Source organism: Crocodylus porosus, unplaced genomic scaffold (assembly GCF_001723895.1).
Source record: "Crocodylus porosus isolate Cpor-Errol unplaced genomic scaffold, CroPor_comp1, whole genome shotgun sequence".
In the NCBI taxonomy this organism is placed as follows: Eukaryota; Metazoa; Chordata; order Crocodylia; family Crocodylidae; genus Crocodylus; species Crocodylus porosus.
Window position 1 is genome coordinate 18,496,878 of NW_017728915.1, and position 26,889 is coordinate 18,523,766.

General features: G+C 44.9%; 1 protein-coding gene across 3 annotated transcripts in view; it reads right to left on the reverse strand.

Moving 5' to 3' along the window:
• The window catches only part of PHKB (phosphorylase kinase regulatory subunit beta), a 195,880-nt gene that overhangs the window by 144,535 nt on the left and 24,456 nt on the right, over positions 1-26,889 (reverse strand). For all 3 annotated transcript variants that reach the window (XM_019535774.1, XM_019535772.1, XM_019535775.1), the window contains 5 exons: positions 23,346-23,435; positions 20,177-20,315; positions 16,275-16,374; positions 8,009-8,116; positions 1,313-1,393 (listed from right to left, as the gene is read on the reverse strand). In XM_019535774.1, the coding sequence (XP_019391319.1) occupies positions 1,313-1,393; positions 8,009-8,116; positions 16,275-16,374; positions 20,177-20,315; positions 23,346-23,435 (518 nt within the window). The remainder of the gene's footprint in view (positions 1-1,312; positions 1,394-8,008; positions 8,117-16,274; positions 16,375-20,176; positions 20,316-23,345; positions 23,436-26,889) is intronic.

The following is a 26,889-nucleotide window of genomic DNA, read 5'->3' on the forward strand; positions in this document are numbered from 1 at the left end:
GGAGGTACCAAAACTACAGGCAGTATTCAAGGCATGAACGGACCATACATTTATAAAAAGGGTCACAATAATACTTTCCAAGTCATTTACAAATCCCTTCTTACTAATGCCTAACATTGTGTTTGCCCTGGACAGCTGCTGAACACTGAGGTGATGTTTTTAGCAAACTGTCCATGCGACTTCAAGATCTCTTAACTGTGTCACATTAGTTAATGTAAAGACCTACCTGTGTTCTATGTGAGTTGTGAAGCCTGACAAATACACAGCTATACTAATGAAACTACTAGGTGTTTTTATTAAACCTAAATTGTTTCAGAAGTATAATTAGAACTACTGACTTCATCCACATTGATAAAAATGTTTAAATTACCATCATAAAGCACCAACATTAGCAATTTCTACTTCTTCCTCCCATCATCCATAACACAATTAGATTTCAGAGATGGGTGAGATCATCTCTGTAAACACCCTTTACAGAGCTTGAAACACTTCCTTTTGCACATGGCTCATGTTTGGACATGTTATCCTGTGCAAAACTCCTAGTCTACAAGCAAGACAGACAGATGAAAGGATGTTTTTGCAACTGGTATTAGAGCTACTCTCACAACAGGATAAAACTTCACTGTTGTAATTGATCTGTGGTTCACAATAGGTAGGAATCTCTGTAAATCACATCAGAAGTGCCCCCTGCAGTGGCTCCTTTTTAATTTTGCCACTAGCTTCCCCCTGTCCCTCCTCCTCCCATTGGCAGAGGTTTTAAATATGCTACGGTTTTCACTTCCCAGGATATTAGTGTCAAATAGCCGGGCCAGTGGCCCCCCCCCCCCTCAATCGGGGGTAGGGGGAGGTCACATGGTGAAATGAAACACATTAAAGGAGCCACTGTGGGGACGCAACAGGGTTTCTTTGATACATGCAACTCTTGTTATCACTGATTGAGGCAACAGTGATTCAAAAACAAATAAACAGGACATTCAAATCTTAATTTGCTTTCAAGCCACTGACACTGGTGAAAGATCAGAATTGCATGACTGGAAGGTATCTATCCCAGAAGAACCTGGTAGCTTTCAACTGTTATGGCTCCTTGATATTCCTTAATGTTATAAAAGTTTGTCTAATCAAGTTCTATGTATTCTTTGTAGCTGTAATGTTTTACCACTCATTATGTAGCCAGCTTATTTAATGATAGTCATTAAAAACAAGTGACCAACAACAAATACAGAAACAAGTCATGTTTGGAGTTCAAAATTTAAGTAAGAGCCAAGAGAAACTTTCAGTATATACTTTACTAATAACAGAAACCAGTTAGTACCTCATCTGTGTTGTAGATAATCTGCAGTCCTGAGGAAATCATTTCAACCAGGTAGAGAAGAAATAGTGACACAGCATTTATCTAAAAAGGACAATTAGAGATAGTTATTAATCTTTGGTTTTATGGTGTCATGATATGCTGAATTCCAAAAGAAAATAAAGCATAAAAAAAATGTACAAAAATTAGTTCTCCATGATGACAGTTAGGAGCTGCTGATTTAGTTATGAAAAAATATCATCCTTTGGAGCACAACACAATAATGTATGTGCAATGACACAACTTGCTTGATCAGGAGAACTCTTGCAAGCAATCTTATGAACTCCTTCTACAAAATTATTTTCTAAAGATTTACTTGTAAATTATGATAATAAAACTTTTTTGCTTGGGAATACTATTTTGACCCACAGACAATTATTTCACAATCGCTTATGACAAGCTGTCTCAAGTTTATTTAAATTACAAGTTATTGGCAAGTAAAGCACTATAAGAAGGCGAGTAGTAGCTTAAACAGTAGGCATCATATCTGGAAAGCAGCCCATTTCACTCCTAACTAATATTAATGCAACCGCCTGGAGGAAAGTATTAATTTTAATCAACTATTCAGCACATGATTATATTTATGAAAAAAATGGGTTGTTTTCTTCTATAACTGAATAGACCATTAGTCATCAACTGCCTTAGCGTTCGCACCAGAATACCTAAAGAAACATCAATAACACAAGTGAAAAATGTAATCTTTGTATACGGTCATTGTGTAAGACAAGTTTCATATAACTTCACTGATTCACAAACTAAATTAGTGGACTATGAAATGGTCATTTTAAACAGTAACATACTGTAAGAAAAAAATAGACTTAAGTTTCACCATTTGTCTTTGAGAAAAATATTTTGACACTATTTTTGACTGCTCTTAATTTTGTTTATTTTAATATGCTGAAGAACATGCTTCCAAACTAACAAAACCTAAAGTATAATCCCCAAAAAAGGGGTAGGACTGAAAATGAGGAAAAATGCTGTAGTGAGTCTATACCATGTTGTTACTTATGCATGCTGTTACATACAGGTTACCTTTAAAACAGTTTAAACCTATGGAACCTTATGTCATCATAAAGTTAGAGCAGTTTCAGAGCAGTCAAAGGTTAAAGCTTAATGCTGTCTCAGACATGCACAGCTGTGACTTGCTGCTGCAGGGATAGTGAGAGGGGGTGTGGACAGGAGCCAGGACTCTACTGGTCCTCTCAGATGGGGGTGGAGGTCACATGTAAGCTTGGAGGTGGAGCAGGTGTTTGATTATGTCAGCCATTTTAGAACTCTGGCTGCCTATATAAACAAGATCAGTTTACTGCTGGGAACCAGGCAAGAAATATTATCTGGCTGAGTTCTCCATGGGAACATCTTGCAGGCAGGAGGAGGAAGGTCTGGTCATGGGCACGACCTAAAACTGCACCCTGCCAGGAGTAGGTGGTCTGGTGGGACTCCCAGTGGTGTGGGAGCCCCCAGAAAATACCATGCCAGTTACCACCCCGGTGAAAGGTGGGTAGGGATGCCTTAACCCCAGCCCTCACCTCTGGGTGAGTTATGTTCCACTTAATCCAGGGAAGGCCAGGTAAGCTTCTTGAAGCACCTGAGCTGGGAATGGGGGACCCCAATCCCTGAGTGCTTAGATCTAACCAATGGGACTTGACCGGTCAATGCTGGGGCCAAGACCCAGACAGGGGTCAAAAGGCCCAGGGGCCCACAGCGAGGGATATCCATATAGAGCAAAGAAGCTCAGGGTCCTGTCGGGCCTGAGATGGGGCCAGGACTTGAAGGCTGAAGGTCCCAGGGAAGGGGCCACAGTTAATGGGTGAAGGGGACGGTTAAGCTGACTGCCTGAGATGCCATCCAGGAGGCTTGGGCTGTGGTGTAGGGATGGAACGGAGTCGCAGATAGCCCCCCTAATATCGGGGTGTATAATGGACAGCCTCCCACTTACTTATTACATCAATATTATTACATCAAGGCATGGCAGGTGAGAGAGGAGGGTGGCTGACCTGTAGACAGGGGGGGCAGGCTGGTGCTTGCACCAGGCATGAAAGCTTGCCCCTGTCATAGGAAGGCAGACTGAGCAAGAAGACTGGGGACTTTTTTTTTCTCTGGTTAATTCAGCACTGGTTAAAGGTGCCCTAGAGAATGAAGTCCTAAATTTATCCACACAGTAAGTGTGGATAGGCAGAAACATTGCAAACCTCCTACTATGTGCCTCAGCTATGGCCTGGAGGAAATGAAAGAGGTCTCCATGCCACCATCCCATTCTTATATTGTTCATGGGATGACAGTGACTGAACAGGCAAGAAACAGTGTTGCCTCTCTCATGCTCTGATCTGTCAGTCAGGAGAGCTGAGTTCTGGCCCTGATTCTGCTGCTAGCCTACCACAGGAGCTTGGAAGCTTATCTGCCTGCTTCCCAGTGTGAGATGGTTTTGAGCTTCCTTTACAATGTGCTTTGAAATACATGGATGACAAGCTCCGCATAAGAACTAAGCATGGCTTTGTTAGGTGCTTGCTGTCGGTCTAGGCTAGCCTTGCTGTCTGTCTGGACACTACCCATGCATGCCTTCCCAGAAGCTGTTTGCATCTCTCCCTATAGCTCTGGTGAACTAGATGCATTTAAATACCCTTGACAAGGTGCTACTTGAGGCAGCCCTCAATAAATTCAAGGCACCCCTCAGTAAATGCCAGCTGTTAGTTTTCACTCATTTTTTTTATACCCTAGAAAAATAGTAGAGCAAGTCTTCTGTTGCAAAGAATTTAGAAAGACCCCAACAGGACAGATTACTTTTAACATTATGGATTCTACAAAGCAAGATTCATGTTGTAAACAGTGTCTGTAAACTTAACAGTATTAAGGCACCTTTAAAAGGATCTCAAGGCACCCCACAGTGCCACAGCACTCGGGTTGAGAATCACTGGATTACATCAATTAACCTGGCAGCTCTGTGCTGAAAGCAAAGATACCAGGGCTAGTCCTTGTCAGCTCTGTTCTCAGCACAGAGCTGCCACTTTGTTTTCAGTGATACTCAGGCATAGGGAAAAACTTTCCTGGGCTACTGGATCTCACTGTGCAGCAGCTTCTTGCTGAGAGCAGAGCTGTGGGGGATTAACCGCTGGTGTTCCTGCTCTTTATGGACCCATCACACAGTGAGATCCAGGAGCCCGGGGATTTTCTTTCCGGGGCTCTAGTCACACTGAAATTAATGCAGCAGCTCCAAAACGAGAATGGAGCCATTCCCAGCTCTCTTTGCAATTAGGGAAGGGCTCCATTCTGAGAGTGGAGCCACTGAGGGTTAACCCCCAGCAGCCCCAGTATCGACAACCCCCCGTGCCAAAAATCATGAGACAAGCTCTTAAAAATCAAGAGATTGGCATACAAGTCTTGAAACGTTATTTTTTAAGTGTGTGTGTTACTTGTGAAGGTGTGGGGAACTGTGGGAGTGTGTGTGGGGTTTGCAGCCTGGAGAGGAAGGGTCCCTACACACCCTGCCAGGATGTAGGGTACTGTGGGTCAGGAGTGAGAGGGAGTAGCAGGGTTGGGGGTGGGGCTGTGGCTTGGGAGTGAGCAGCAGAGACACAGACACAAAGACAGCACCCAGCTGCTAAGTGGAGGGGAAGGGGTGAGGTGAGGGAAAAGGGGTGGGGTGGGATGGGGCAGAGTTCAAGGCTCCCACAGTGAGGGAGGAAGTGGAGCAGGAGCAGCGGCCAGGGTGAATGAGGCCCTGGGGCCAGTCAACCAAAGGCATGGGAGGGGGGCCAACTGGCTCCCCACGGCAGCATGCAGCCCCAGGGTAGACTTTGGGGGGATATGCCCCCCCACAGGGTGGAGGCAGGCTTCCTGCTGCGGGCTCATGCTCTGTACCCTGCTGCCTTTGCCCCAGGAGCTCGGTTACAAAGCCAATGCCGTCCACCGGGCAGGCAGGGGACATGGGGGCATGCTGGACACATGTGGCGCGTCCTCTGCCTACCAAGTGGCAGGCAGCACACTGGCATTGCATGGATGAGCTCCCAGGGTACAGATCCCCAGCTCACAGCCCAACCTGCAGGGGGCACATGCCCCCTATGCCTGCCCTGGGGGTGCACGCAGCTGCAGGGAGCCATGTTCCCCGCCCATGCCTCTGGACAACCCACGCCAGCCCCAGGGCCCCATTTACCCCAGCCCCTGCCCAACTCCGTCCCTTACCATGGGGGCCTTGATCTCCCCCTGCCCCATCCCTCACCCCACCCCTTCCCCTCCACAGACTTGCCAGCTGGGAAAATCCAGAGATTTGAAGGGTTCAATTGGGAGATCACGAGTTGGAGTTATTTTGACTTAGAAATCCCAAGCCTTGTGATGTTTTTGCGACAGTTGGCATTACTGCAGCTCTACTCTCAGTGTGGAGCCACCATGCACAGAGACCAGGGAGTGGGGGGAAGCATGTACATCTCCCCCTGCTGCATGGCTTCCCTGCATTTCAGTCCCAGGAGCTCCCCACTCTGAACATGGAGCCAGGGTACCATACTTTTCCCACTCCATGGTCTTGCTTTTCTTAAGTCTTTCAAAACAGCTGCTCTCTATGTGGAGGGAGGAAGGGGCTGAGTAGAGGTGTGGAGGGTGGGAATGGGTAGAGGGGCTGAGAATTCACATCCTGGGTTGCTGGAGGACTGCAAATTAAGAGTTTTATCTCCCTCGAGCTGACTAACAATACCCTGAAATGACTTGGGTAAGACCAGAGATAACCCACATTTCATTTGGCTTATCTTTAAAACATTTAGATGGTACTTAAAATAGGATAACACCCTTTAATGGATGAACGCTCCATTTTTAAGTGCCTTCAGGAAGGTTTAAAGGTAATCTGTAACACCACCCTTAAGTATTTCCTACCATAGCCCCTTTGATTTTGCAACGGCCCTTGCACACTCATTCAGAATGGAACGTCACAATTTGGAGGAGACTTAGGCTACATACAGTTTCTACTGGGAGAGTTGCTCCTCTCCAAGGAGAATCCATGAGTGTACAGACATTCTGGATTTTTCTCCCAAAGCAAATATGGCCATTCCAGGAGAAAAATAACTTGGGAACAGCCAGGGCTAAATGACTCCTGGGAGAGTTTCTCCTGGGAGAACAAAATTTTGTACATATATCTTGTAAGAAGCCACAGCACAGTCCTTCATGTGTCTAGGGAGGATGTTTGTCACTCACTCTACTGCTCCAACCATGCAGGGAGCCTCTTCACAACTCTCACATTATGCTGCAGCAAGACAGCCTGTGAAGCAGTCTGGGTCAGCCAATCAGACTGCCCTGTGCACTGCTCTCATCTGTTGCCAGGCAGACTAGGGAGTCTACAAAGCATGCTGAGACATGCATAGGGACCCCATGGCTATACAATGGCTCAGCCCTCAAATGTCTGTTCAGGTAAGTTTTTCTACCAAAAATTCAAACCTAGGAGATCTTTACTAGATCATCTGAACATGCAGTCTTAGTGAAGGCAGGAGATATGGCTAGTCTTCTTGGCAATGCTCCCTTGTAGTGACAGAAGTCTAGCATAAAATGTTGACAAATGCATACTGCATTTTCTAGCATCCCCCGAATTTTTTCAGAATGAAGGTTTCAAAAAATCCACAAGAGAGGCTGCCTCAGCAAAAGCAGAGATGCAGAGCTGAAATCAGGAGGAGAGGCTTGGAGTTCAGGGCACTGCATCAGCCTCAGGCCTTTTCAAGTTTACAAATGACCTTGCAATTTCTTTCCATATCTTGAAGATGTTTCATTCTGCAGACCTGAAGACAGCAGTATAACCCCTTCCTCAGGAGAAGAACTGCAGAAAGCTGAGGGTTTTATTTTTTGCTTCTTACACATTTATCTTTTATGAAGGAAACACTATGGCTATATTGACACTAAGAAATGAAATAATTCTAAACATAAGTCACTCTTGATTAATACTCTTGCACAATATTTTTTGCTTTAATCCTGAATCTACTCTTTTGAAAACAGCAGCATGTTTCCTAGAGTTGTACCACCTCATTTTGTTATGAGTTAGGATGCTGATGTTGAGCATGTACAAGGAAGCGAACCAATGGAATGAAATTGGTGTGTTATATTGGAAAGATAGATCAGGGTTATAGAGGACAAATCAATGTCCAGTAAATTGAAAAAGACAAAATAAACCTCAAAACAGTAGAGCAATTATTATATTCAATCTCAGAAGTGAGCACTGCATACAATACAGAATAACAAATGAATAACTAAAACAAAACTGCTGACAGGTCCCTTAACTCTTTGCTATTAAATTAAATTGCTTGGCTTTCTGAAAAATAAAGCTAGGATCATTGATAAAAATACAGTATCCACTATAACATTACACTAATCCTTTATTTTATTGACTGTACAGTATGTGTAGCAACATTTTAATGCTAGGGTTATTTACTGGTGGCCACTTTTTACACTTGAAAGAAAGCAACATTTTTACTGCTGTATTGATATCTTCTGAAGGAAATATACAGCACAGTTGGATTTCAAAGGAGTTTATTCTTTTCAATATAAGCTGCAGCAGAAATCTCAATTTATCACATTCCATAACCCTAGTGAGTCCCAAAAGCCTGCACTAGGAAAGGAGAGGAGATACAGCACTATAGTAACCTGAGAATAAACCACTCCCTTGTTTATGTTTAACAGTATTGTTTTTACCTGAAGATGACCATATTCTTCATGGGAAAAGACTTCATCTCCAGTATGTGCATTGAAAACAGAATGAAGGCATTTGGATGGCCTGGGATCTTGCTTAAACTGCTGAACCTAAAGACAAATTTTTAAATATCCTGTAAGTTTGAATATATTTTACAAATATACAAATTCATTATCTATTTTAGGTATTTTTAAGGTACAAATTTGAGAGTTCCAAAATACATGAAGCTTCCAATCACTTTAATATTATGGTTTACATAAAACATTTACATATATTTACAAAAAACACTGGAACTATGCAAACTGGCATCCAGAACAAAAAGTATTTCATGCCCAGTTCAATTTTTTTTTTTTTAAATAAAAAGACAGAAGTGTTCAGTTTAACATACCAATAATGGCCTCTTTCAATATTTCATCCCATCACTGTAGTTTCATAATTAAATATTTTCTGCACTACATAGAAACTTAATTATTGCCATTGCATTTCACTGATACTTGATGCTTACTGTGAAGCTAAGGTTTATGCTTAGTATGCTTCAGGCTATGGCTTCCATTGTATTCCAGCTGTTCCAGAATTAAAAGTTGTTTTTATTCTATACAATCATTTTACATTTGATTTTTCTCCTCTGTTATTACATTCATATTATCTGTCATCTGTGAGGTGATTTTTTTCCCCCCACCAGTGCCCTCCCTTTCACTATGCCTAGTTCACCCCCTTCCCAATTCATTTTTGTCTAAAAAAGGGGTATTATATTTACTCCAATCCAAGACCAATCTCATTCCCCCTCCCTCCCCACATTTAGCAGTGGGGAAGGCCCCTTGTCTCCTTTTTTAATACAAAGACGGGTGGGGGGGAAGGCAGGCAGCTGCTGTGGTTGCAACTCTGGCCCCATGCCTGTGCTCAGGCCAGAGTCAGAACCATAGCAGCCACCTGACCCCCACACCCCAACTCTGCCTGCCCTCTGTACCCTCTGCCCCTACCCACCCCCCTTACTATCAGACACAGCTCAATTCCCTCCTGAACAAGGAACACAAGGAAACTCTGTCCTGTGCCCAGCCAATCAGCATCAATGGAGGTCTGGCCCTAGGGCACTGCTGTGGGGCTGGAAGAGGCTGTGTTTCCATGTGCTCTGTAGCCCAGGAGGGAATCCAACTAGAGACACATCTGACAGTAAAAGGGAAGAGGGAGGGAAGGAAAGGAAACTAAGGAGGGCACAGGCTATAGGAAGCAGATACAGGAGGGTGCAAGTCGCAGAGGGGATGGGAAGGCTGCAAGGGGAAGAAGTAGTGCGGGGGGGGTGTAGAGGACAAGCAGGCCACCTGCCCCCTGAAGCTGTAGTAGTGGGGGGAGGGGGGAATTAATTTAGGACAGCCCTCCAAGTAATTAGATCCTATACATGGAAATTGTAACAAATTTATACATTTTCCATATATAGAACCCAACTATGGGAGGGTTGTCTTAAATCTGAAGTCAAATTAGCTTTAGATACCTAAAAATGTCATGAATTTCTAATGTGCTTTTATTTGGCTAGTAGCATTACTACATGCTTATTTTGCCATTTATGCTAAAAATACAATTCCTCTCCTTAAAGGAACAACATTTCTTTACTAGCCTAGTGACACCGGTGTATTAGTGTAGAGCAGTGTAGAAGTCACTGTTCTAAGCTTTACTACAATTCTCATTGAAGAGGATATCAGTAAAACACACGGGCACAGAAGAACTCTTGCAGGGCTCTGCATTTGAACAGCAGCATGATTTTTACTGCTGTTTTTAATCTTAAAGTCTTATGCATACAACTGTATTGTTGTTTCAGACTAGGATAGCTGGATTAAATCAAGATGTTTCTTTTTCTTCCAATTCTGATCTAAAAGTGTGTAGATCTTACTACTTAATAAAACAACAGTTTCAACTGACATTTTGGTACTTTATCATTTGCATCTTTGTTCAGTATACATGGGAGCACATCATGAGAATTTAAATTTAATTACTATGCAAAGAGAATAGTAAGTACTAAATGATTAAAGATACACAAAAAGAAAATTGCATAATTGCTTCCAGTACTGAAGCTGTTAAAAAGGGCTAATTTGAAATCTAAGCACAAAAACAGGCTTTATAAATTTTAGAGGTTAATGTGGCATGAGACTGGAAATAAAATACAACACCATGGGAGTAGTTTAAAATAAAACAAAACATCCAGCATTTTTTGTACTGATAGGGAAGGGGAAAACAAAAGATCTATGTGATAAATTCCTATTCTAAAATTATGTATAAGCTGTTTAAGAATCTGCTTCATCCTTACTTGGATTTTATTTGGCATTTTTATGAAGTGTCACAGAGGTAGCAAAAAAAGTAAAAGGTGAAAAAGCTCATTTTAGTGCAATCAAAATCTTAGTAAGCTACTGGAAAATGTATTCAAGCATACCGCACGTACTTTGAATTCATGGATTTGAAATGTTGTCACAGAACTAAACCTTAGTTCATGATTCTTTTCTACCCCAATGCCTCCTACATAACATGGTTCCCATCTTCAAAAAAGGCAGGAAGGAGGACCTGGGAAACTATAGGCCGGTTAGTCTTACTTCGATCCTAGGCAAGCTGTTACATAACAAATAACAGTCACTATATTTACAATATGCAATCTATGATCATTAAGGCTGCTTACAGATGTGAAAAAAAGAATGGTGCTTTGCTTTAAGCTCAGTGCACCCCCACACTGAGCACAGCACATGCCCAAAAAAGGCATCATGTTGGCTGGAACTAGCTCACCCTATGTCTGTACAGATTGGGTGCTTCAGCGGGGCTTTTTGGAGTTTTCAACTAATAGCTGATTAAATCAGCGTTAGATAAAAGTGTCAAAAAGCCCTGCTGAAGTGCCCAATCCATACAGATGCTGCAGAGCTGGGTCAAACTAATGCGGTGCCTCTAATAGTAAAGTGGCAATTTTGAGGGAGGGTTTTTCCACGTCTGTCAGCTCCCTTACTGTTTACTATTCACATAAACCAGAGGTGGGCAAAATACGGCCCATGGGCCGAATCGGGACTGTGAGGCCATTCTATCCGGCCCGCGGGGCCCCTAAAAAATTTAGAAAATTAATATTCACCTGCCCTTGGTTCCTGTCAAAAATGACAGGAACCAAGGGCAGTAGGACACGGGGGAAGCCCGGCAGGCTCCCACAACAGCACGACCTGCCTGGCCCCGCCCCCCATCTGGAAGCTCCAGCAGGGGCTTCTGGCCTGGGACCACGTGGCTGCCCTGTGCCAGAGCCTCAGGTGGGGACGGGGAACAGGAGGGCAGGGAAGTGTCCCAGGGAAAAGCTGAGCACTGGGCGGGGAAAGCAGCCCCTCTCCTGCCCTGTGGCCAGCGCCCCATGCTACAGCCACTCACAGCCTGTGTGGAGCTGCCTGTGCCTGCTCCAGACAGCACCGCGCCGGCTGCGAGTGGCTGCAGCAGGCAGCACCAGCCACAGTGCGGGGGGAAGCACCACTTCTCTCCCCACCCCCAGCTTTTCCCTGGGCTCCTTCCCTGCTCCTTCCTGGCACAGGGAAAAGCAGGCTCTCATCTGCTCCATTGCAGCTGCTCCCTGCTGCAGCCACTTGCAGCGTGGGGCACTGGGCACAGGGCGGGGAGGGGCACTTTCCCCGCCCTGAGCTCAGCACCACCTTGTAACCTGGCCCCACTGCCAGCTTGGGTCCTGCACTAGCTCCAGGCTCACCCATCAGGACTGCGCGTGGCACCAGCAGCTGCAGCCCCCCCGCTTACCTTGCTGGGCAGTGTTTGCCACCGCCGCCTCTGTGCTGCCCAGTGCACGAGCTCCGGGTGGGCAGCAACAGCAGCCAGCACTGCTAAGCACAGCAAGCGGGGGGGCTGCAGCTGCTGCCACATGCAGCCCCAACGGGCGAGACCGGAGCCAGCATGGAGCCCAGGCTGTCAGCAGAGCTGGGTTACAAGCTCGTACTGAGCGTGGGGGAAAGTGGCCCCTCACTCGCCCCGTGGCTGGCACCCTGCGCTGCAGCTTCTTGCAGTCCACGTGGGACTGCCTGCTCCGAACAGCCCTGCATGGGCTGCGAGTGCCTGCAGCAGGGAGAGCTGGCCATGGGGTGGGCAAGGGGCTGCTTTTCCCCGCACTCAGCACCAGCTTCTTCCCTGCCGGCAAGAAGGGGGTTGGGACTGTGTGCTGCCCCCCACCTGTACTGCAGGGTTGGGGGACAGTGCTTGGGTGGGGAGCCAGCGGGAGCACAGGGTCTGCATCGGTGTCCCAGGGCCAGTGCCGGCAGGGCCCAGACCAGGGTTGCAGGAGTGCGGGGTCCCAGCTGGCAGGGGCTCTATGCAGCCGGGCCAGCTCCCCCCTCTCCCTGCTGGTGCAGCCCAGCCCAGCTCCACAGACCCCTGCTAGCCTGTGCCCTGCTTTGGGCCCCACCAGTGCTGGCCCGGGGACATCCTTACCAAGACACTGGGACATTGGTCCCAAGGTGGTGACCAGGGGTTGGGGCAACCCATGCAGCCCTCAACAGCCTGCCAAAACTGGATAAGCGGTCCTCCACCTTAAATAATTGCCCGCCCCTGACAAACTCTGGTCTTTCCCCACAGCAAACTACTGTACGTCAAAAAGAGAAATAACTCCACTGACACAATCAATTTAGGCCAAGATTAGTCAAAGCTATTAACTTACAAAGCAACAATACTAAAACTAGAAAAAACACAGAGTTGCTAACATGAGTATCACCTGCAGGGCACGTATACAGGCTCATTAATAAGTAAATGAGCTATATAAACCTAATTCTTCTGAGATTTGGGTGTTGTGGATTATATGACATCATAAAGTTAAATACAGTAGTACTATATTTTAACATAATTTTAGCTGAGACATGATAAAATGCACATTGCTTAGATCTATATAACAACACGTACCATAAATAAATAGAAGTTTGAACACTTTTAGTAGAGGTGCACTTATCAGATCGGCACTGATAAAAGGAAAGTTAATATTATCGTCTTTTGGCTTTTTTTGGCTGGTGTAGCCAATAATGTCACCAATAAATGCCATGTACATGCATGCAGACAGGAATGCAGCCAGGCAGCTCAGAGAGCAGCACCCTGCAGGTAAGTCTGTGGGACAGAAGAGGTGTGGGGGACGGAAGGAGCATAGGGAAGGCCAACTGAGGCCCCCACAGTGAGGCAGGGAGTGGGGCAGGGGCAGATGCTGCCCAGCCAGGGCAGTGAATGGGACCTCGGGAGCCACAGGCAACTCATCCAGAGGGCATGGGAGGGTAGAGAAAGGGGACAGTTCCCTGTCTCTGCGGGCTCCCCAGGGAAGGCATGGGGGCATGTGCTTCCCCTGATTTGTATGCAGGGCAGAGGTGGGTTGCACCTGGTGGGCTCGGGGAAAGGGGCTGCGCCAGCCTCTTCCTGGTGTGGTTGCTGGGTTGGGCTCAGAGTGGGAGGAGTGGGGCCGGCTCAGCTGCACAAGGCAGGTGGTGGCATCAGCAGCGCTGGCAGGGATGGCTACTGGGGAGGGCCCTAAGGCAGATTTCTGGGGAGGCAATAGCCCCACCACAGTCCCCCTAGCAGCACCCCTCCTCAGAGCACTCTGCTCTGCTGCCTTTCCCTCAGGAGCCCTACGCTGGCTGCATGCCCCCTGCCCACCCCTCAGCACAGGGCTCCAAAGGGAAAGGCACCCCATGCAGGGGTGATGCTAGGAGGGTTTGGGGGGGCTACAGCCACCCCAAAATCTGCCTTGCCCCCCATAGCCACCCCTTCCACTACCATTGCTGCCCACCCTGCACAGCTGAGCCTGTCCCACTCCCACCTGCTCTGACCTCAGCCCTGGCCCAGCACCCCCACCAGAAAGAGGCTGGTGCAGCCCCTGGCCCCAAGCCCGCAATGGGCAGCCTGCCTCCACCCCATGCACAAATCCAGGGGGGGTACATCCCCCCTATGCCTCCCTCAGGGGTGTGCAGCAACAGGAAGCCCCCCCCCGTGCCCCAAGCCGCTTATAACTCTTTCCTGCTCCCAGCCCTAGGGTCCCTGACTGGGCAGTGCCTGCCCCTTCTCCACTCCCTCCCTCACCATGGGGCCTCGATCTGCCCTCCCACACCCCTTCCCCTCCACAGACTTATTTACAGGGTGCTGTTCTCAAAGCTGCCTGGCTGCATTCCTGTAATTTGTCCATCAGATCAGTATTGGCCAATATGATTGTTTAATAATGTGCTATTTGTGTTGGCAAAGAATATCTTTATTGGTGTACCCCTACTTGTTAGAGATGCATGTATTATTGCAATTTGAGAACATATTTCAGGTTATACTAATATGGTATAAGTTGCTTGCTTTGTTACTGCAAAATACTCAAGAATCTATAAATGATTAGTAACACAATATTTTAAAAGATCTTTGTTCATAATGATGTGCAGTATCGAGCATGGGTAGACAAATTATAGGTTTGTTATATAGTTCCAATATCAAAAAGCAAATAGAACTTTCTTTTCCTCTCATCTATCATTTTCTTCTCCAGATAGACCACACTACACTTACTAATTAAAAAATAAATCCAAACAATTCAGTCATTTTAACGCATAAGTGAAGATTTAAAAAAAGCACGTTGATGCAACAAAAACACCTTCTTTCATGTTTATGTTTTATATGACATAACCAGCAAATTTTAAACTTTAAGAGTTGTTAAAGAAGTAATGTATTCTTCTTCTTTCTTGAAAAGGGATGCATCTAGCACTTGCAAAATCATCAGAAAGTGAAGTAAAATAAAAGATTTACATATTTTGCTAAAAAGAAAATAATTATATTCATATTTGCAAGTCTTAACCTCTGGGGGACATCTTCTTATAAGTAAGCCTCCTTGAATTATCTGCTTTCTAGGACAATATCACATCACCTTGCCAAATAACCCATTCAGAAAGGATGTGTATTTAAGTATAAAATGTTGATATTAACTAATTAAAAATAAAGCTAACAACCCTCCCCCTAATCATAATACCCTCCCCAGAGTTTCAGCTAGACTACTGGCTCTCAACCTTTTTAGATGCCAGGCATCCCTGTATAATGTTTCTGATTTTAGCGGCACCCCATTTAAAGTGGCACTAATTTAATTTCTCATCGTGCTGACCCCACTGCACCTGTGTCATCCTTCTAAAAAGACTGCATCATCCCAGTTGAGAATCACTGAGCTAAACTTATCTCACAAATAGTCTTAAATTTGTTCCTTTAATCTCTATTTTTTTTAAAAAAGAGTCTGTTATAGGTAGGGAACACTAGAATTTGTCACAAGTGTGCTGAGCAGTGACTCCTTTAATCTTGGGAGTTTTCCTTGTGCATCCCCCACTGCTGATCGGCAGAGGGATCCCTTCAGCCCTGCTGCTTGCTCCTGATGGCTGCTGGGAGGTGAAAAACATATTTTAAAATATGTTGTGGTTTCTGCCTCCCGTCAATTCAGCAGCAAGTGGTGGGGCCACTGGAGCTCTTATGCCAATCAGTAGCAGGAGACAAAAACCATGGCATATTTAAAACCACAGTTTTTGCCTCCTCACCAGTCAGGAATGAACAGCAAGCAACATGGCTCCTCTCCAATGAGCAGCAAGAGGAACACACAAGGGAAACTTCATGATTAAAGGAGCTTCTGCGCAGAGCGTTTCCAACATGAATTCCAGTAGCTCCTAGCTATAGGTTTCCCAAAGAAGGCATAATGGACAGGTCCAATAAAATCCACACCAAAATACAGTCAGGATTTTTAGTCTCCAGCCTTCTCCCTTCTATTTATACTCCTAGATATTGCTGCCCTTTCAGGAAAAACAGCAGCAGCACTTAAATCTCTCCCATTCTTCCCAGGACTTGCAAATAAATACCTATGTATGAAGAACCTTTCATTCTTTTGGCTTACACTTAGGCTGTCAGTGCTTCTTGGCCCCATGCTGGGGTGTACAAATGGGAAGGAGTTCTATTCTCCCAGTCCCCTGCAGACAACTGCAGTAGAAAGAATTGTGCAGTGAAGCCATTGTACAGTAGAACTATGGATCAGGGCCAGAAAAACAAAGTAATTTTGAATATATCTGACAATTTATTCTCTGGATGAAGTGCTTCTTACCTTCCAAATTTTCATATTGCTGGGTCCAGAAAATGGAAGCAGTCATTTCTTAGCTAGGCTGCACTGGAGTATTGCATTGCCCTTTTAATTTTATCTATATATAGAAGATGCCACTGCTTATAGTTAAATTAATCCTTTAGAATTAAGTGAGAGCTTGTGTCCATACTGCAGTGGTTTACCTTATCAGCCTGACGCATGTAGCAGTAGAGAATTCCTCTCATACATTTTATAGCAGAATGCTCCAGCTCATGAGTCCTTCCTTTGTCATCATCAATACGCCTGGGTAAGAAAGATAACCCAAGAAACAAATTGGAAATGCATTAGGAAGAAGTTAAAGGTAGCATTAGTGCTTTTGATAATTATGCATTTAACTACATAGTTAGCACAGTATTAAAAAGGGGCCCATGCTATTGCTATTATTTTGCAGCTAAACAAGGAAACATCCTGTCAGCTTTTCTTTGATAAAAAAATCCAAGTTTTTTAGTTTACACTCTAACTTAGCAACAAAAACTGAGGGTAGAAATTTGCCCTCTACCCCCTCAACCAGAAAAAAGAAAAGAAAAACACAGAAAGAAAATTGCTTTGGTATTTAAAAAGAGCAAAATTTGTTCTACTTTGATTTGTTTAGAATACCCTTATATTCAGGAACAATTTTCTTTGGGTTTTTTATTATTTTTACAAAATGGCTGTAATTCACACAGTCAAACAGTTATATTTTGGACAGGAAAAATATTATAGTATTTCCCTATTCAGATGAAAGGGACTAAAGCAATGCAAATATATATACATATAAACACCCACACAACAGTAGTCTTTAAGCATATGCATACTTAATTATCACATTACTATTCTTAGTTATTACCATCACTAAGTTTATTGCATCTCATTTAAGGACTATTGCACGATGCCGAAGTGGGAGTGTACTGCAATGAGGAAGGAGTTATTAGGGTATGCTGGGCTTTCACGAGTCATACAAATAACAATGTTGTGATAGCTTTTTGACTCACAGCATAGTCTGACAACGTATCATTTGAAGGCTTTTTTAACACTGGTATTACATCTATTTAGATACACAAAACAAGACCAAAATGAGATATATAGCTTCAGTTAAAAAAATTCAAGCTGGGAAAAGGTAAATCCCTAAAGAGTAAAGACAACGAAATATGTACCGAATAGGCTTACAGTTCTGAAACATTTGTCTAAACTCTAACTATAACCTCGAGAAAGTAAAGAGGTCTATTAAAGTTTTATCAGTTTCCTAGATATTTTTTAATCACCTAATGCCAAATCTCAGTGTTCTTTAGAACATTTTGGGGAACAGTAGCTAGAGCGTTCTGAAAGCAGCACATGGCAGAGGCAGGAACATAATTGTATATGGAAGGTGAATTCTACAAAATATCCAACACAGCTTCACAGTGCTTCTGATTTGTAACATCTATTTTACTTTACTACTGGCCAGGAGTAGATGCAGAGGCCTGGGATGTTTTTGACCACACAGTAGGAGCAGCAGCCAAGGACTTCTTTAAGTCCTGAAGATGGTAAGAATTTCTGTCCCCTCCTTCTTTCCCCTCCATGTTCAGAGGCACATACCCTCCCCACCCTTTCCCATCTTCCATTCCCCACTCCCTGCCTGCTGCTGACACTGCTGTGCTGCGAGCAAGGGAAACTCCTGTCTCACTCTAGCTGGGCTGTGTGGGGGCTGGACTGAGTCTGGGACAGCAACAGTAGCATTGTGGGGCAAGTTCCCCCTCCCCACTCCTGCTCCTGAGTTTGGGAAACACCCAGGGGGAACCAGGCAAGGAGGGCAAAACACTGCTGTTCTCTCAGGCTGAGCCCAGCACACATCCCAACTATATAGCAAGGCAGGAGATCCCCTGCAACACCCTTCTACTACTGGACTTTTTGAGAGCAGAGATTATTAATCACACTAAACCAGTTGCATAGCCAGGAGCTGGAACTTTATTTTCAAAAACATGGGAAGTGCAAATGTATGAGGGAATGTAGGTTTACCTATAATTTTTTTCCCACTACCTCTTCTTCCCCTAAGCTACAAAACAGATTCCATGCATCTCACGCCAGAGTGGAGGAAATAAAAAACAGAAAAGGATTTAAAGAATTCCTTCAACATGCATGAAATATAGGAGTAACTATCACATTTTAAAGTCTAACTTCCTTTTATTTAACTTTTTAAAATTATTATAACTTAACAATGAAAATGAAACAAAACTGGGAAGAATAGCCTTTGCAGGATGCTAATTAATTAGTATTAGTTAAAAACATCAGATTTGGGTTTTCAGGCAAAATTTTAAACACATTATCAAATAAAGCCGGGGGAGAAAGAGGGAACAATATAACTTAAAACACATAAACATTATCAAAGTATAAGTAGCTCAACATTTTTCATCCATAGGGTAATCATCTGCACTTAAACAAAAAATTGTAACAAATTATAATTAGCTCTTCGCAGATATAGGAGAATTGTGCTAGGGAAAATGATTATCTCCTGACTGCATGATGCTACTGATGGTAGGGATTATTCATCACTACCATGGCATTCTCCTTTCTTATAAATACACAACAGTTGAACTCACATTACCTTAGTACAGAGGCAGGTAAAATACGGCCCATGGGCCAGATCCAGCCTACCAGGCACTTTCATTCAGCCCGTGGTGTCCACCAACTAGTTGTATACCACCCAGCCCTTCTGCCCACAAGGGCGGGAGCGGGGTACCCATGTAGACACCCCACCCCCCACCAACATACCTTTTTTGCTAGAGGTGCACAGATACATCAGTCCCATATCGTATAGGCACCAACATGAAGAAAATTGACATTATTGGCAGTAAGCTTTTTTTCAGCCACACCAGCCAGCGTCGAATAAATGACCTGTGCATACCTTTATCATTGCACAGAGAGCAATGTCCAGCTTGTAAGTCTGTTATGGGGGGGAGGAGGCGTGGGGGGGGCAGATCAAGGCTCCCACAGTGAGAGAGGAAGTGGGGCAGGGGTTGGCGCTGCCCAGCCAGGGTGGAGCAGGGCATGGGACGGAGCTGTGAGCGGCTCGTCTGGAGGCACTGGGGGAGGGGGGTGGCCCCCACTGCTATGATCATCCTGGGAGGGCATGGGGGCGTGTGTCCCCAGATACGTGCATGAGGTGTGGGCAGGCTGCCTCTGTGGGTTTGGGCCAGGGGCTGCACTAAAGCTTTTCCCAGTGGAGAGACTGGGTTGGGGCTGCACTCAGGGCAGACAGCAGCAGTGCTGGGGCGAGGGGGCTGCAGCCACCCCAGAAGTCGCCATAGTCTTCCTTCCAGAACCGCCCCCCCCCCCCGAGTGTGGCCCCTCTGCCAGGAAAAGCCTGATGCTGCCCCCAGACCACAGCACCAGCCTGCCCTCACCCCAAGTGTAGATCCAGGGGGCACATGCCCCTCCATGCCCTCCCATGGTCCACGTAGTGGCAGGAGCTGCTCCCCGCTCCCCACACCACCCAGATAAGCCACTTGCTGCTCTGTCCTGTGCCTTGCCCCACCATATTTTAATGTTGAAATCAGTGAATATAAAATTTCTTATGATCCTCCATAACTAGCACAGAACAGAGCAAAAGTTGAACTTATACCTAGAGACAAGATTTGGTAGGAGGAATACAACTCTGTGCTGAAACTGAAGTAGGTTAGAAATGAGCTTCTCAGACATCAATAGGGCAGATGTTTAAAGAAAACAATACAATACATTTAAAACCGAGAAATTCTGAAGGCAATTGGGTTCTATAGTTTGTGTCCTCATTTCCAAAGTTCACAAATTCATTTTTCAGAACAGTTCAGTTTTAATTTCATTTTTTTTTAAAGTAGGAGAAATGCTCTTGTAGGAAAAAAATCGTTACTTCCACAGTATCACTTTGAAAATATCTGGGTTTCCTTTAAGGTTTTAATTAAAATAAAACCTCCAAACACAGAACTATTCACCCTCCTTTTTAATCCAAGGGAGTGTCTACAGTTAAGGTTTCACTGTTCTAACTCTACCAGAGAACTGAACCACTATCTAAATCTGTATTTCATTTATGTAATATTCTTTTTAAAAAAGTTACCTGTATGCAAGTGCTAATGCCCAAGCACATGCAGCACAGTAAAGACTGTCATGAACCTTTGCCTTTTGGTTGTCACCAAATGTTTTTGTGGGAAAGAGACCTGTGGTTGGACTCTGATAGAGCAACACGGTTGACTTCACTGTAAAGAAAAAAAAATAAAGTTATAATTACTATTCCAGCTTCTCCCAGTCTGAAGACAGCTTTTTAAAAAAGTTAGAAGAGTAAAATACAACAAACCTGCAACAAAACTTTATAGTAAGAATAAAAGCTAGAGCGGTAAATAAATTAGAGTTCTAAGCATAAAGGTTTCCCCCCCCCATGCATCAAGGCTTCTTTTCAAATGAAATACTTTTCAATACTTCTTCAAAATCAGCATTCAAAGCAGTTTCTCTGCAGTCATAGCTTTATTGCAGCCAAATCAGAATGGAATGTCCCCAGTGCAATAGTCTGCATCTACTTATTGGTGTACAGGCATTATCATTGTTTAGAAATTCAAATTTTAAAAAAAAAGTTTACAATATTTGGATTACCCTAAAAAAAAAAATCTCAAAGGCAAGCCAAGGTCAAGAAATCATTCCCAAATAAATGGTTTAGGATTTCAGGCATGCTGTTCCCACTTTGAAAACTTACATTTTTCATTCTTGTCAAAAATGTTTCTTTTAATTATGTACATATTATTCATTTTACATTTTTTAGTTCATTAGGTGTTTAAAGTATTCCTTAAAAGTTAATGAAGTACCTCAAACTGAGCAAAACATCATGAAATAACTTCACTATAACTTTGCTAAATAACCCTCCTTCATGGAGATACCTACAAATCAGCTTAAGCAACTTATTTCAGTAAGTAAAAGGAAATTTCATGTGAACAATTTTACATTAATCCAATATAAGTTACTCACATTTAAAGCTAAACCTAAATGTTTAATTTATATCTATATACCAAAAAATACATAAGCTACTTAATTCACCCCAATATGAAACCGGGGTGCACCCAAAAGCTTGCTAAGAGCTTTTTTCCAGCTACTCAGTTGGTCTAATAAAAGATGTCACATCTACTCAAAAGAATCTAGCCTGCTTAACACTGAAATAGAAGACTGACCAGGGTAGGAGTGTAGATGAATGGCAAACAGCACTGATTTGCCCTGGCCAACTACTAAAATTATACTGAACCTACTTCACAGCAAAGATAAAGGCAACAAAACCATTACAAACTTTACTAATGTAAAATATGGGTAGATCAAGCCATAACCTTAATTTCTGTTTCAAGAAAGTGTTTCATGTGTTTTAAAAGTGTTTCATCCTTCTTTTTCAAAAAGGGCAGCATTTGTTTACTATGCTGTACCACTGAATATCAAAAGCTTAAAACTTCAGCAGTTAATGAGACAACCACTGTCAAACTCACCAGGCAGGATCAGGCTTACAGACCAGACCAGCATTCTGGGTGTAGAGGGAACCTTGGAGCAACCGCCATGCATGGCATAGCCATAGACAGAGCAGCATAGCAGACGCTCCAGGGCTGTGCTGCATGCAACAGCCACTCTACTGCTCCAGGACACAAGCTGGAGTAGATGTTCCATATGGCACATGGGGCCATGAGAAGCACCCTGCATGCTGCCTGTTAGGCCTGTGCGAACTGGGCAGTATTCACTTCAGAGTGTGGGGATTTTTTTTTTTTTTTTTACAAGCAGGTGGGGCTTGATAGAGCTGGGAGAGTGGGCACGGGTCAGGGGGCACTTAGGGGGGGACCAAGCAGGGAATAGAGTCTGGCAGGGGTCCTCCCATGGTTCCCTCTCCCTTTCTCCAGCCTTCTCCTTTTGCCCCCTACTTACTGGCACAGAGCCTGGGTCCCACTCCCTGCAGCTGCAAGCTGGGACTACCCTAATTGCTGAATCTCTTTCCAAATCTTTTCTGAATCAATTCAGAGGCTTCAAATCAATTCAGACCGTTTTATTGGTCTCCCGATTTGATTTGGATTCGGAGATTTGGCCGCCAAATCAGGCCGAATCTCCTCTGAATCGAATCAGGACCCGAAGCTTCGCACAGCCCTACTACCCGCAGATCACTCAAGGACACATGGGCAGCAATGCTAGATCCACTCCACAAGCTGTATTTTTGACACCAAATGATTTGATTTAAAAAAAAAAAAGGGAACAATCATATAGTGCACTGACACCTATATTAATTCACAATAAAAAGTTTTCATAGTTTCATAGTTTTCCACTAACATTTTTACTGTAAGAATTTGTAATGACATGTAAACCCCTTTAATTTCAATTCATAACAATTACCTAAAGTCTCTCTAAACCAGTGGTGTCAAAAGTCATTTGTGGACCAAATGAGTGGTGTGGGATCAACCCTCAGGTCAGATCAGGCCCACAGACTGACCCTATCCAGCACACATCCCAGAGCAGCAAGAGCTGGCACTGCATACAGTATATGTCCTGGACCAGCTGCTCTGGAACCGCGCTGCATGCAGCATCCACTCTAACATGCAGCTGTTCCATGACACATCCTGTGTATATCCCAGAGGCAGAGTTGGTGCCACATGCCGTGAGGCCCTGGCATGGGCATCACATGCGGTGTGGTCCCAGACTGTATGCTCCAGAACCATACCACACCACATGTGACACCTTCTTTGGTCACTCCAAGACTATGCCACACGTGGCAACCACTCCAGCGTGCATCTGTTCTGTGACGGACCCAGCAAGTGTCCTAGAGTGGGTGTCACATACAGGGCATGTCCCAGAGTGGTGCACATTGCATGTCCCAAAGCAGCTGGGGTGCTCCAACCATGCTGGAGCCATGCTACATGCAGTCTGCTCTAGCTGCCCTGGGACATATGCTTGATCTAGTATGGAGCGGACGTACACTGTAACGGGTGCTGCATGCAACATAGTTCCAGAGTAGCTGCCATACATAACATATGGGAGCCTTGAGTGTACTTCCCATGCTGCCTGTAGATCCATTTGAGACCCATAGGCAGGACTGGGTCCTGGATGAAATGGCTCCATGGATGTTTGTTTAGACACCCCTGCTCTAAACAAATAAGATCTCAGGCATTATTCTGGGATAAGAAGTGAGATTACCTATCATTTTTGGAAACCTTTACTAATTTAGCAAGTTGCTAAGATTCTTGTATCACAAGCAAGATTTCCCAAACTTTACTTACCAATTCTATAATAACGATCCAGTTTATCCCACAGACTTTCTCCATCTGGCCTTGGAAGGTTAATGCTTTTAATTGGCTCATAAATTGAACCTAAAGAAAAAGTCAAAATCTTAATAAGAGATCAAAATAGGATAATCATGTGTCAAATATTGTTAACAATGCCCTCAATATGCATTTAATCTGTATATATTTTATATACAATTTCCACTCATATAGTATCAATTCTCTTAAAAGTTATTTTATTTCTTGCATAATCCAGTTGTTTTTTTGTAATTGTTCAATACTAAATTAATGTTTGAAGAAGAGATGCCTGAGGAGGGATTTGATAAAAGTCTTCAAATTCCTGAAGGGCAATTGCAAAGAGGATGGAGATAGCCTTTTCACGGTCTGTGAGGAGACAAGATTGAGAGCAATAGCCTCAAACTGCTGAACAGGAATTTAAATTGGTGATCAGGAAGAACTCGGACTATACGCGTGGTTAAGCACTGGTACAGGCTACCTGGAGAAGTTGTATAATCTCCATCCCTTCAACAGCAGGTTAGACAGACACTTGACTAAGATAGTTTAGTCAGGGGTTAATTACATGTTGAGTAAAGGGCTGAACTAAATGACCTCATGTGGTCCCTTCCAGCCCTACTTCCCTATGACCTTAAACCAACTAAGGCTGTAACCATACTATCAAAACCTTCATAACAAGTCTCTGTCTCTCCCAACAGCCAATCTTGACATTTCCATCTTTTCTAAACATCTCCAGGACAAACACACCATTCAATTACTGGAAGTCAACTCAATGTGGCATGAACTGCCCAACACTATTCAGAAAAAACAACAAACCTAACTACACATCCCCTGCTTTACATTAATCCAATATAAGTTACTGGCCCTTCCCTGATCACGGTACATGCCCCTGCTACCACGCCCTACCGCTACTCAACCAGCCAGGGCGAAGCTGCAGCTTGTCCAGGAGGTGCAGGGAGGCTGGCCAACAGGCAGGAGGGCATAGCTCCCACTGCCAGCACCTTCCACCATCTGTCCGGTGTGTAGCCCGGCCCGGCCCAGCCCAGCCCAGCCCGCCCCGCGCAGATCTGGGTGCATGCACCTGCTGCCATGCTCTGATGCTGCTTGCCCAGCTGGGGCAAAGCAGCAGCTTGTCCCAGAGATGCAGGGAGGCTGGGTGAGTGGCAGGAGGGCACACACTCTGTTCCCAGCACTTTCCACCACCCATCCGAAGTGCAGCTCGGCCCAGCCCACCCCACACAGAACCAGGGACATACGCCCACTCCCATGCCCTCCCGGACCGGCAGAGCACGGTGACATGCAGTGGCAGGAGCCACTCTCCCTGAGTCCTGTGGCCCCTCGCCCCAGCTGGGCAGCTTGTCCCAGGCCCAGCTCCAATCCCTCTCACTGTGGGGGCATTGATCTAGCCCCCCATGCCCCTTCCCTCCCCCTCTGCCCACCACAACACACTTACCAGCTGGAGGCAGCTGTGCCTAGTGTGGTGAAGACTACTGCCTGTTTAGTCTATGGCCAAATCTCTGAATCAGCACTGAATCTCTGGATCCAATTCAGCCAGATCAAATTGGGACAGTGATTCAAATCACCAAATCGAATCACTGTCCCTTCAAATCAGCTGAATCTGAATTTGAAGCGAATACTTGCTGCTTTACACAGGCCTACTGTTTAACCCCTTTGGAGGAGACAGAAAGCCTTTGCCACTGTAAATGTCCCCAGACTGAAGAAGAGGCTGTCTGTTTTGCTACTTGGAAGTGTGGGTTTCTCCAAAAGGAGGTGAAGTCCATCTCTGAGGAGAGTCATGGACATCAAGAACTAGGAAAAGTAAGGACTGAAAGTGAGGAAAGAGCCTGGGATCCCCTCTTGCCCTAGAAGCCGAATTCAGAATGTCTTTGAGGAGTTGTTTCAAAAACCAGACAAGGCCATAATGGTCCCCAGCAAGGACCACTTGAAGAGTACTTCATCACAGTTTGGTTGCCAAAGTGAGCAGTGTCTGTTGGTAAGAGAGACTTTAAATAAAACTGTATGCATTTTGACCAAGGCAATTAATATGACACTTTCAGTAAGGGAAATGTTTCTCATATGTATCGTAGGAAGTGACATCCAAAATAACACGTGATTACTATGGTCTGACACCATTCCCCTGAAAGGTAACATTTTTAGAGGGATCTTACAACATTAATGTTTTATATTTAAAATAATGCCTTAAAGGGGAGAATTTTAGTGACTAACAAGAGGCTTGTAGGCATGCCTCCCAAGATGCGACTGCTCATCTCTCATAAGTAGGGACCTACCTAAATCATGGCAGAAGTTCACAGTGCAGAGGTGCCATTAATCTCGCTCTTTTTGCCATGCACTTCCCCTGCTGCCAAGTGGCCAAAACGCAATTAATATTGCAGTTTTTGCCTCTCAGCCATTCAGCAGCAAAAAGAACAAGATTAAAGATGCCACTGTGCTGTGACCTTCCACTGCAATTTATTAAGTTGCTACTCATACAGTAAGAAAAGGGCGGGCCAATTAGTAGTTTGATGAGAGTACCTTTGCAACAGAAGAAGCCGCAGGATGCTGCAGCAAGCAATATTAATGATTCAGCAGGTGACACTCCTCCCTATAACTGCTTACTGAAGTATTGTGCTGGAGTGTTATGGGAGACAGAGGATAGTAAAATGAAGATATTAAACTGGTAGATTTTGTTCCCAACAATTGGTACTGTCAGAACACAGCCACTTTAAGCCAGGTACAGACATTAAACATAAACCAGTATAAGTGACTGAAAACTAGACTATACTCATAACAGAACAGAAGTTCAGCACACAGACTAATTTAAAAATGACTAAACCCAGTTTAAGATAGACCTTGAGCTACGTGCACTCAAACTTAATCGATTGAGGTTAGACCAGTGCACTGAACTTCTGTACTAGAACCTCTACTGATTCATATTAGATCACTATCTGCTGGCATCCCAGGTGCCTTTGCAGCTCCCCACTAGCCGCCCCCCTCACCCCCAACAGGGAGACATGCTAGCACTTCCCCTCTGGTCGGCTGCTCCAGCCAAGTGTCCAGCCGGATCAATCCCCAGGCTGTCACACAGACAAGACATCACAGAGCCGAGCCAACAGCAGGAAGCAGCTGGCAGGCTTGTGCTGGACAGCAGGGATGGGAGGTCTCCGCTGAGGGAAGGTTCGGGCCCCTCAGGACTTGACTCTAGCAGCAGGATGGCTTGGCAGCCAAGGAGGCTTGTACTGGGCAGCGGAGGAAGGGAAGAGGGTGCAGAGGGAGGATCCCTGGACTCCTGCTGTCATCTGCTGTTGGTGCCAGAGCTCCAAGGGGCCCAATCCTTCCCGCAGCAGAGCTGCCCTGCCGCCAGCTGCTGCTGGTGCTGGAGTCCTGAGGAGCCCAATACTTCCTTCTACATAGTGCCCAGGCCACAACCAATTGGCTGCCAGGCATGGCGAGCATGCCCCCAACCCCTGTTGTCACTGCCAACCCTCCCCCATACTGAGTCCTAGGTTTCCACACACCTGGCAACTCG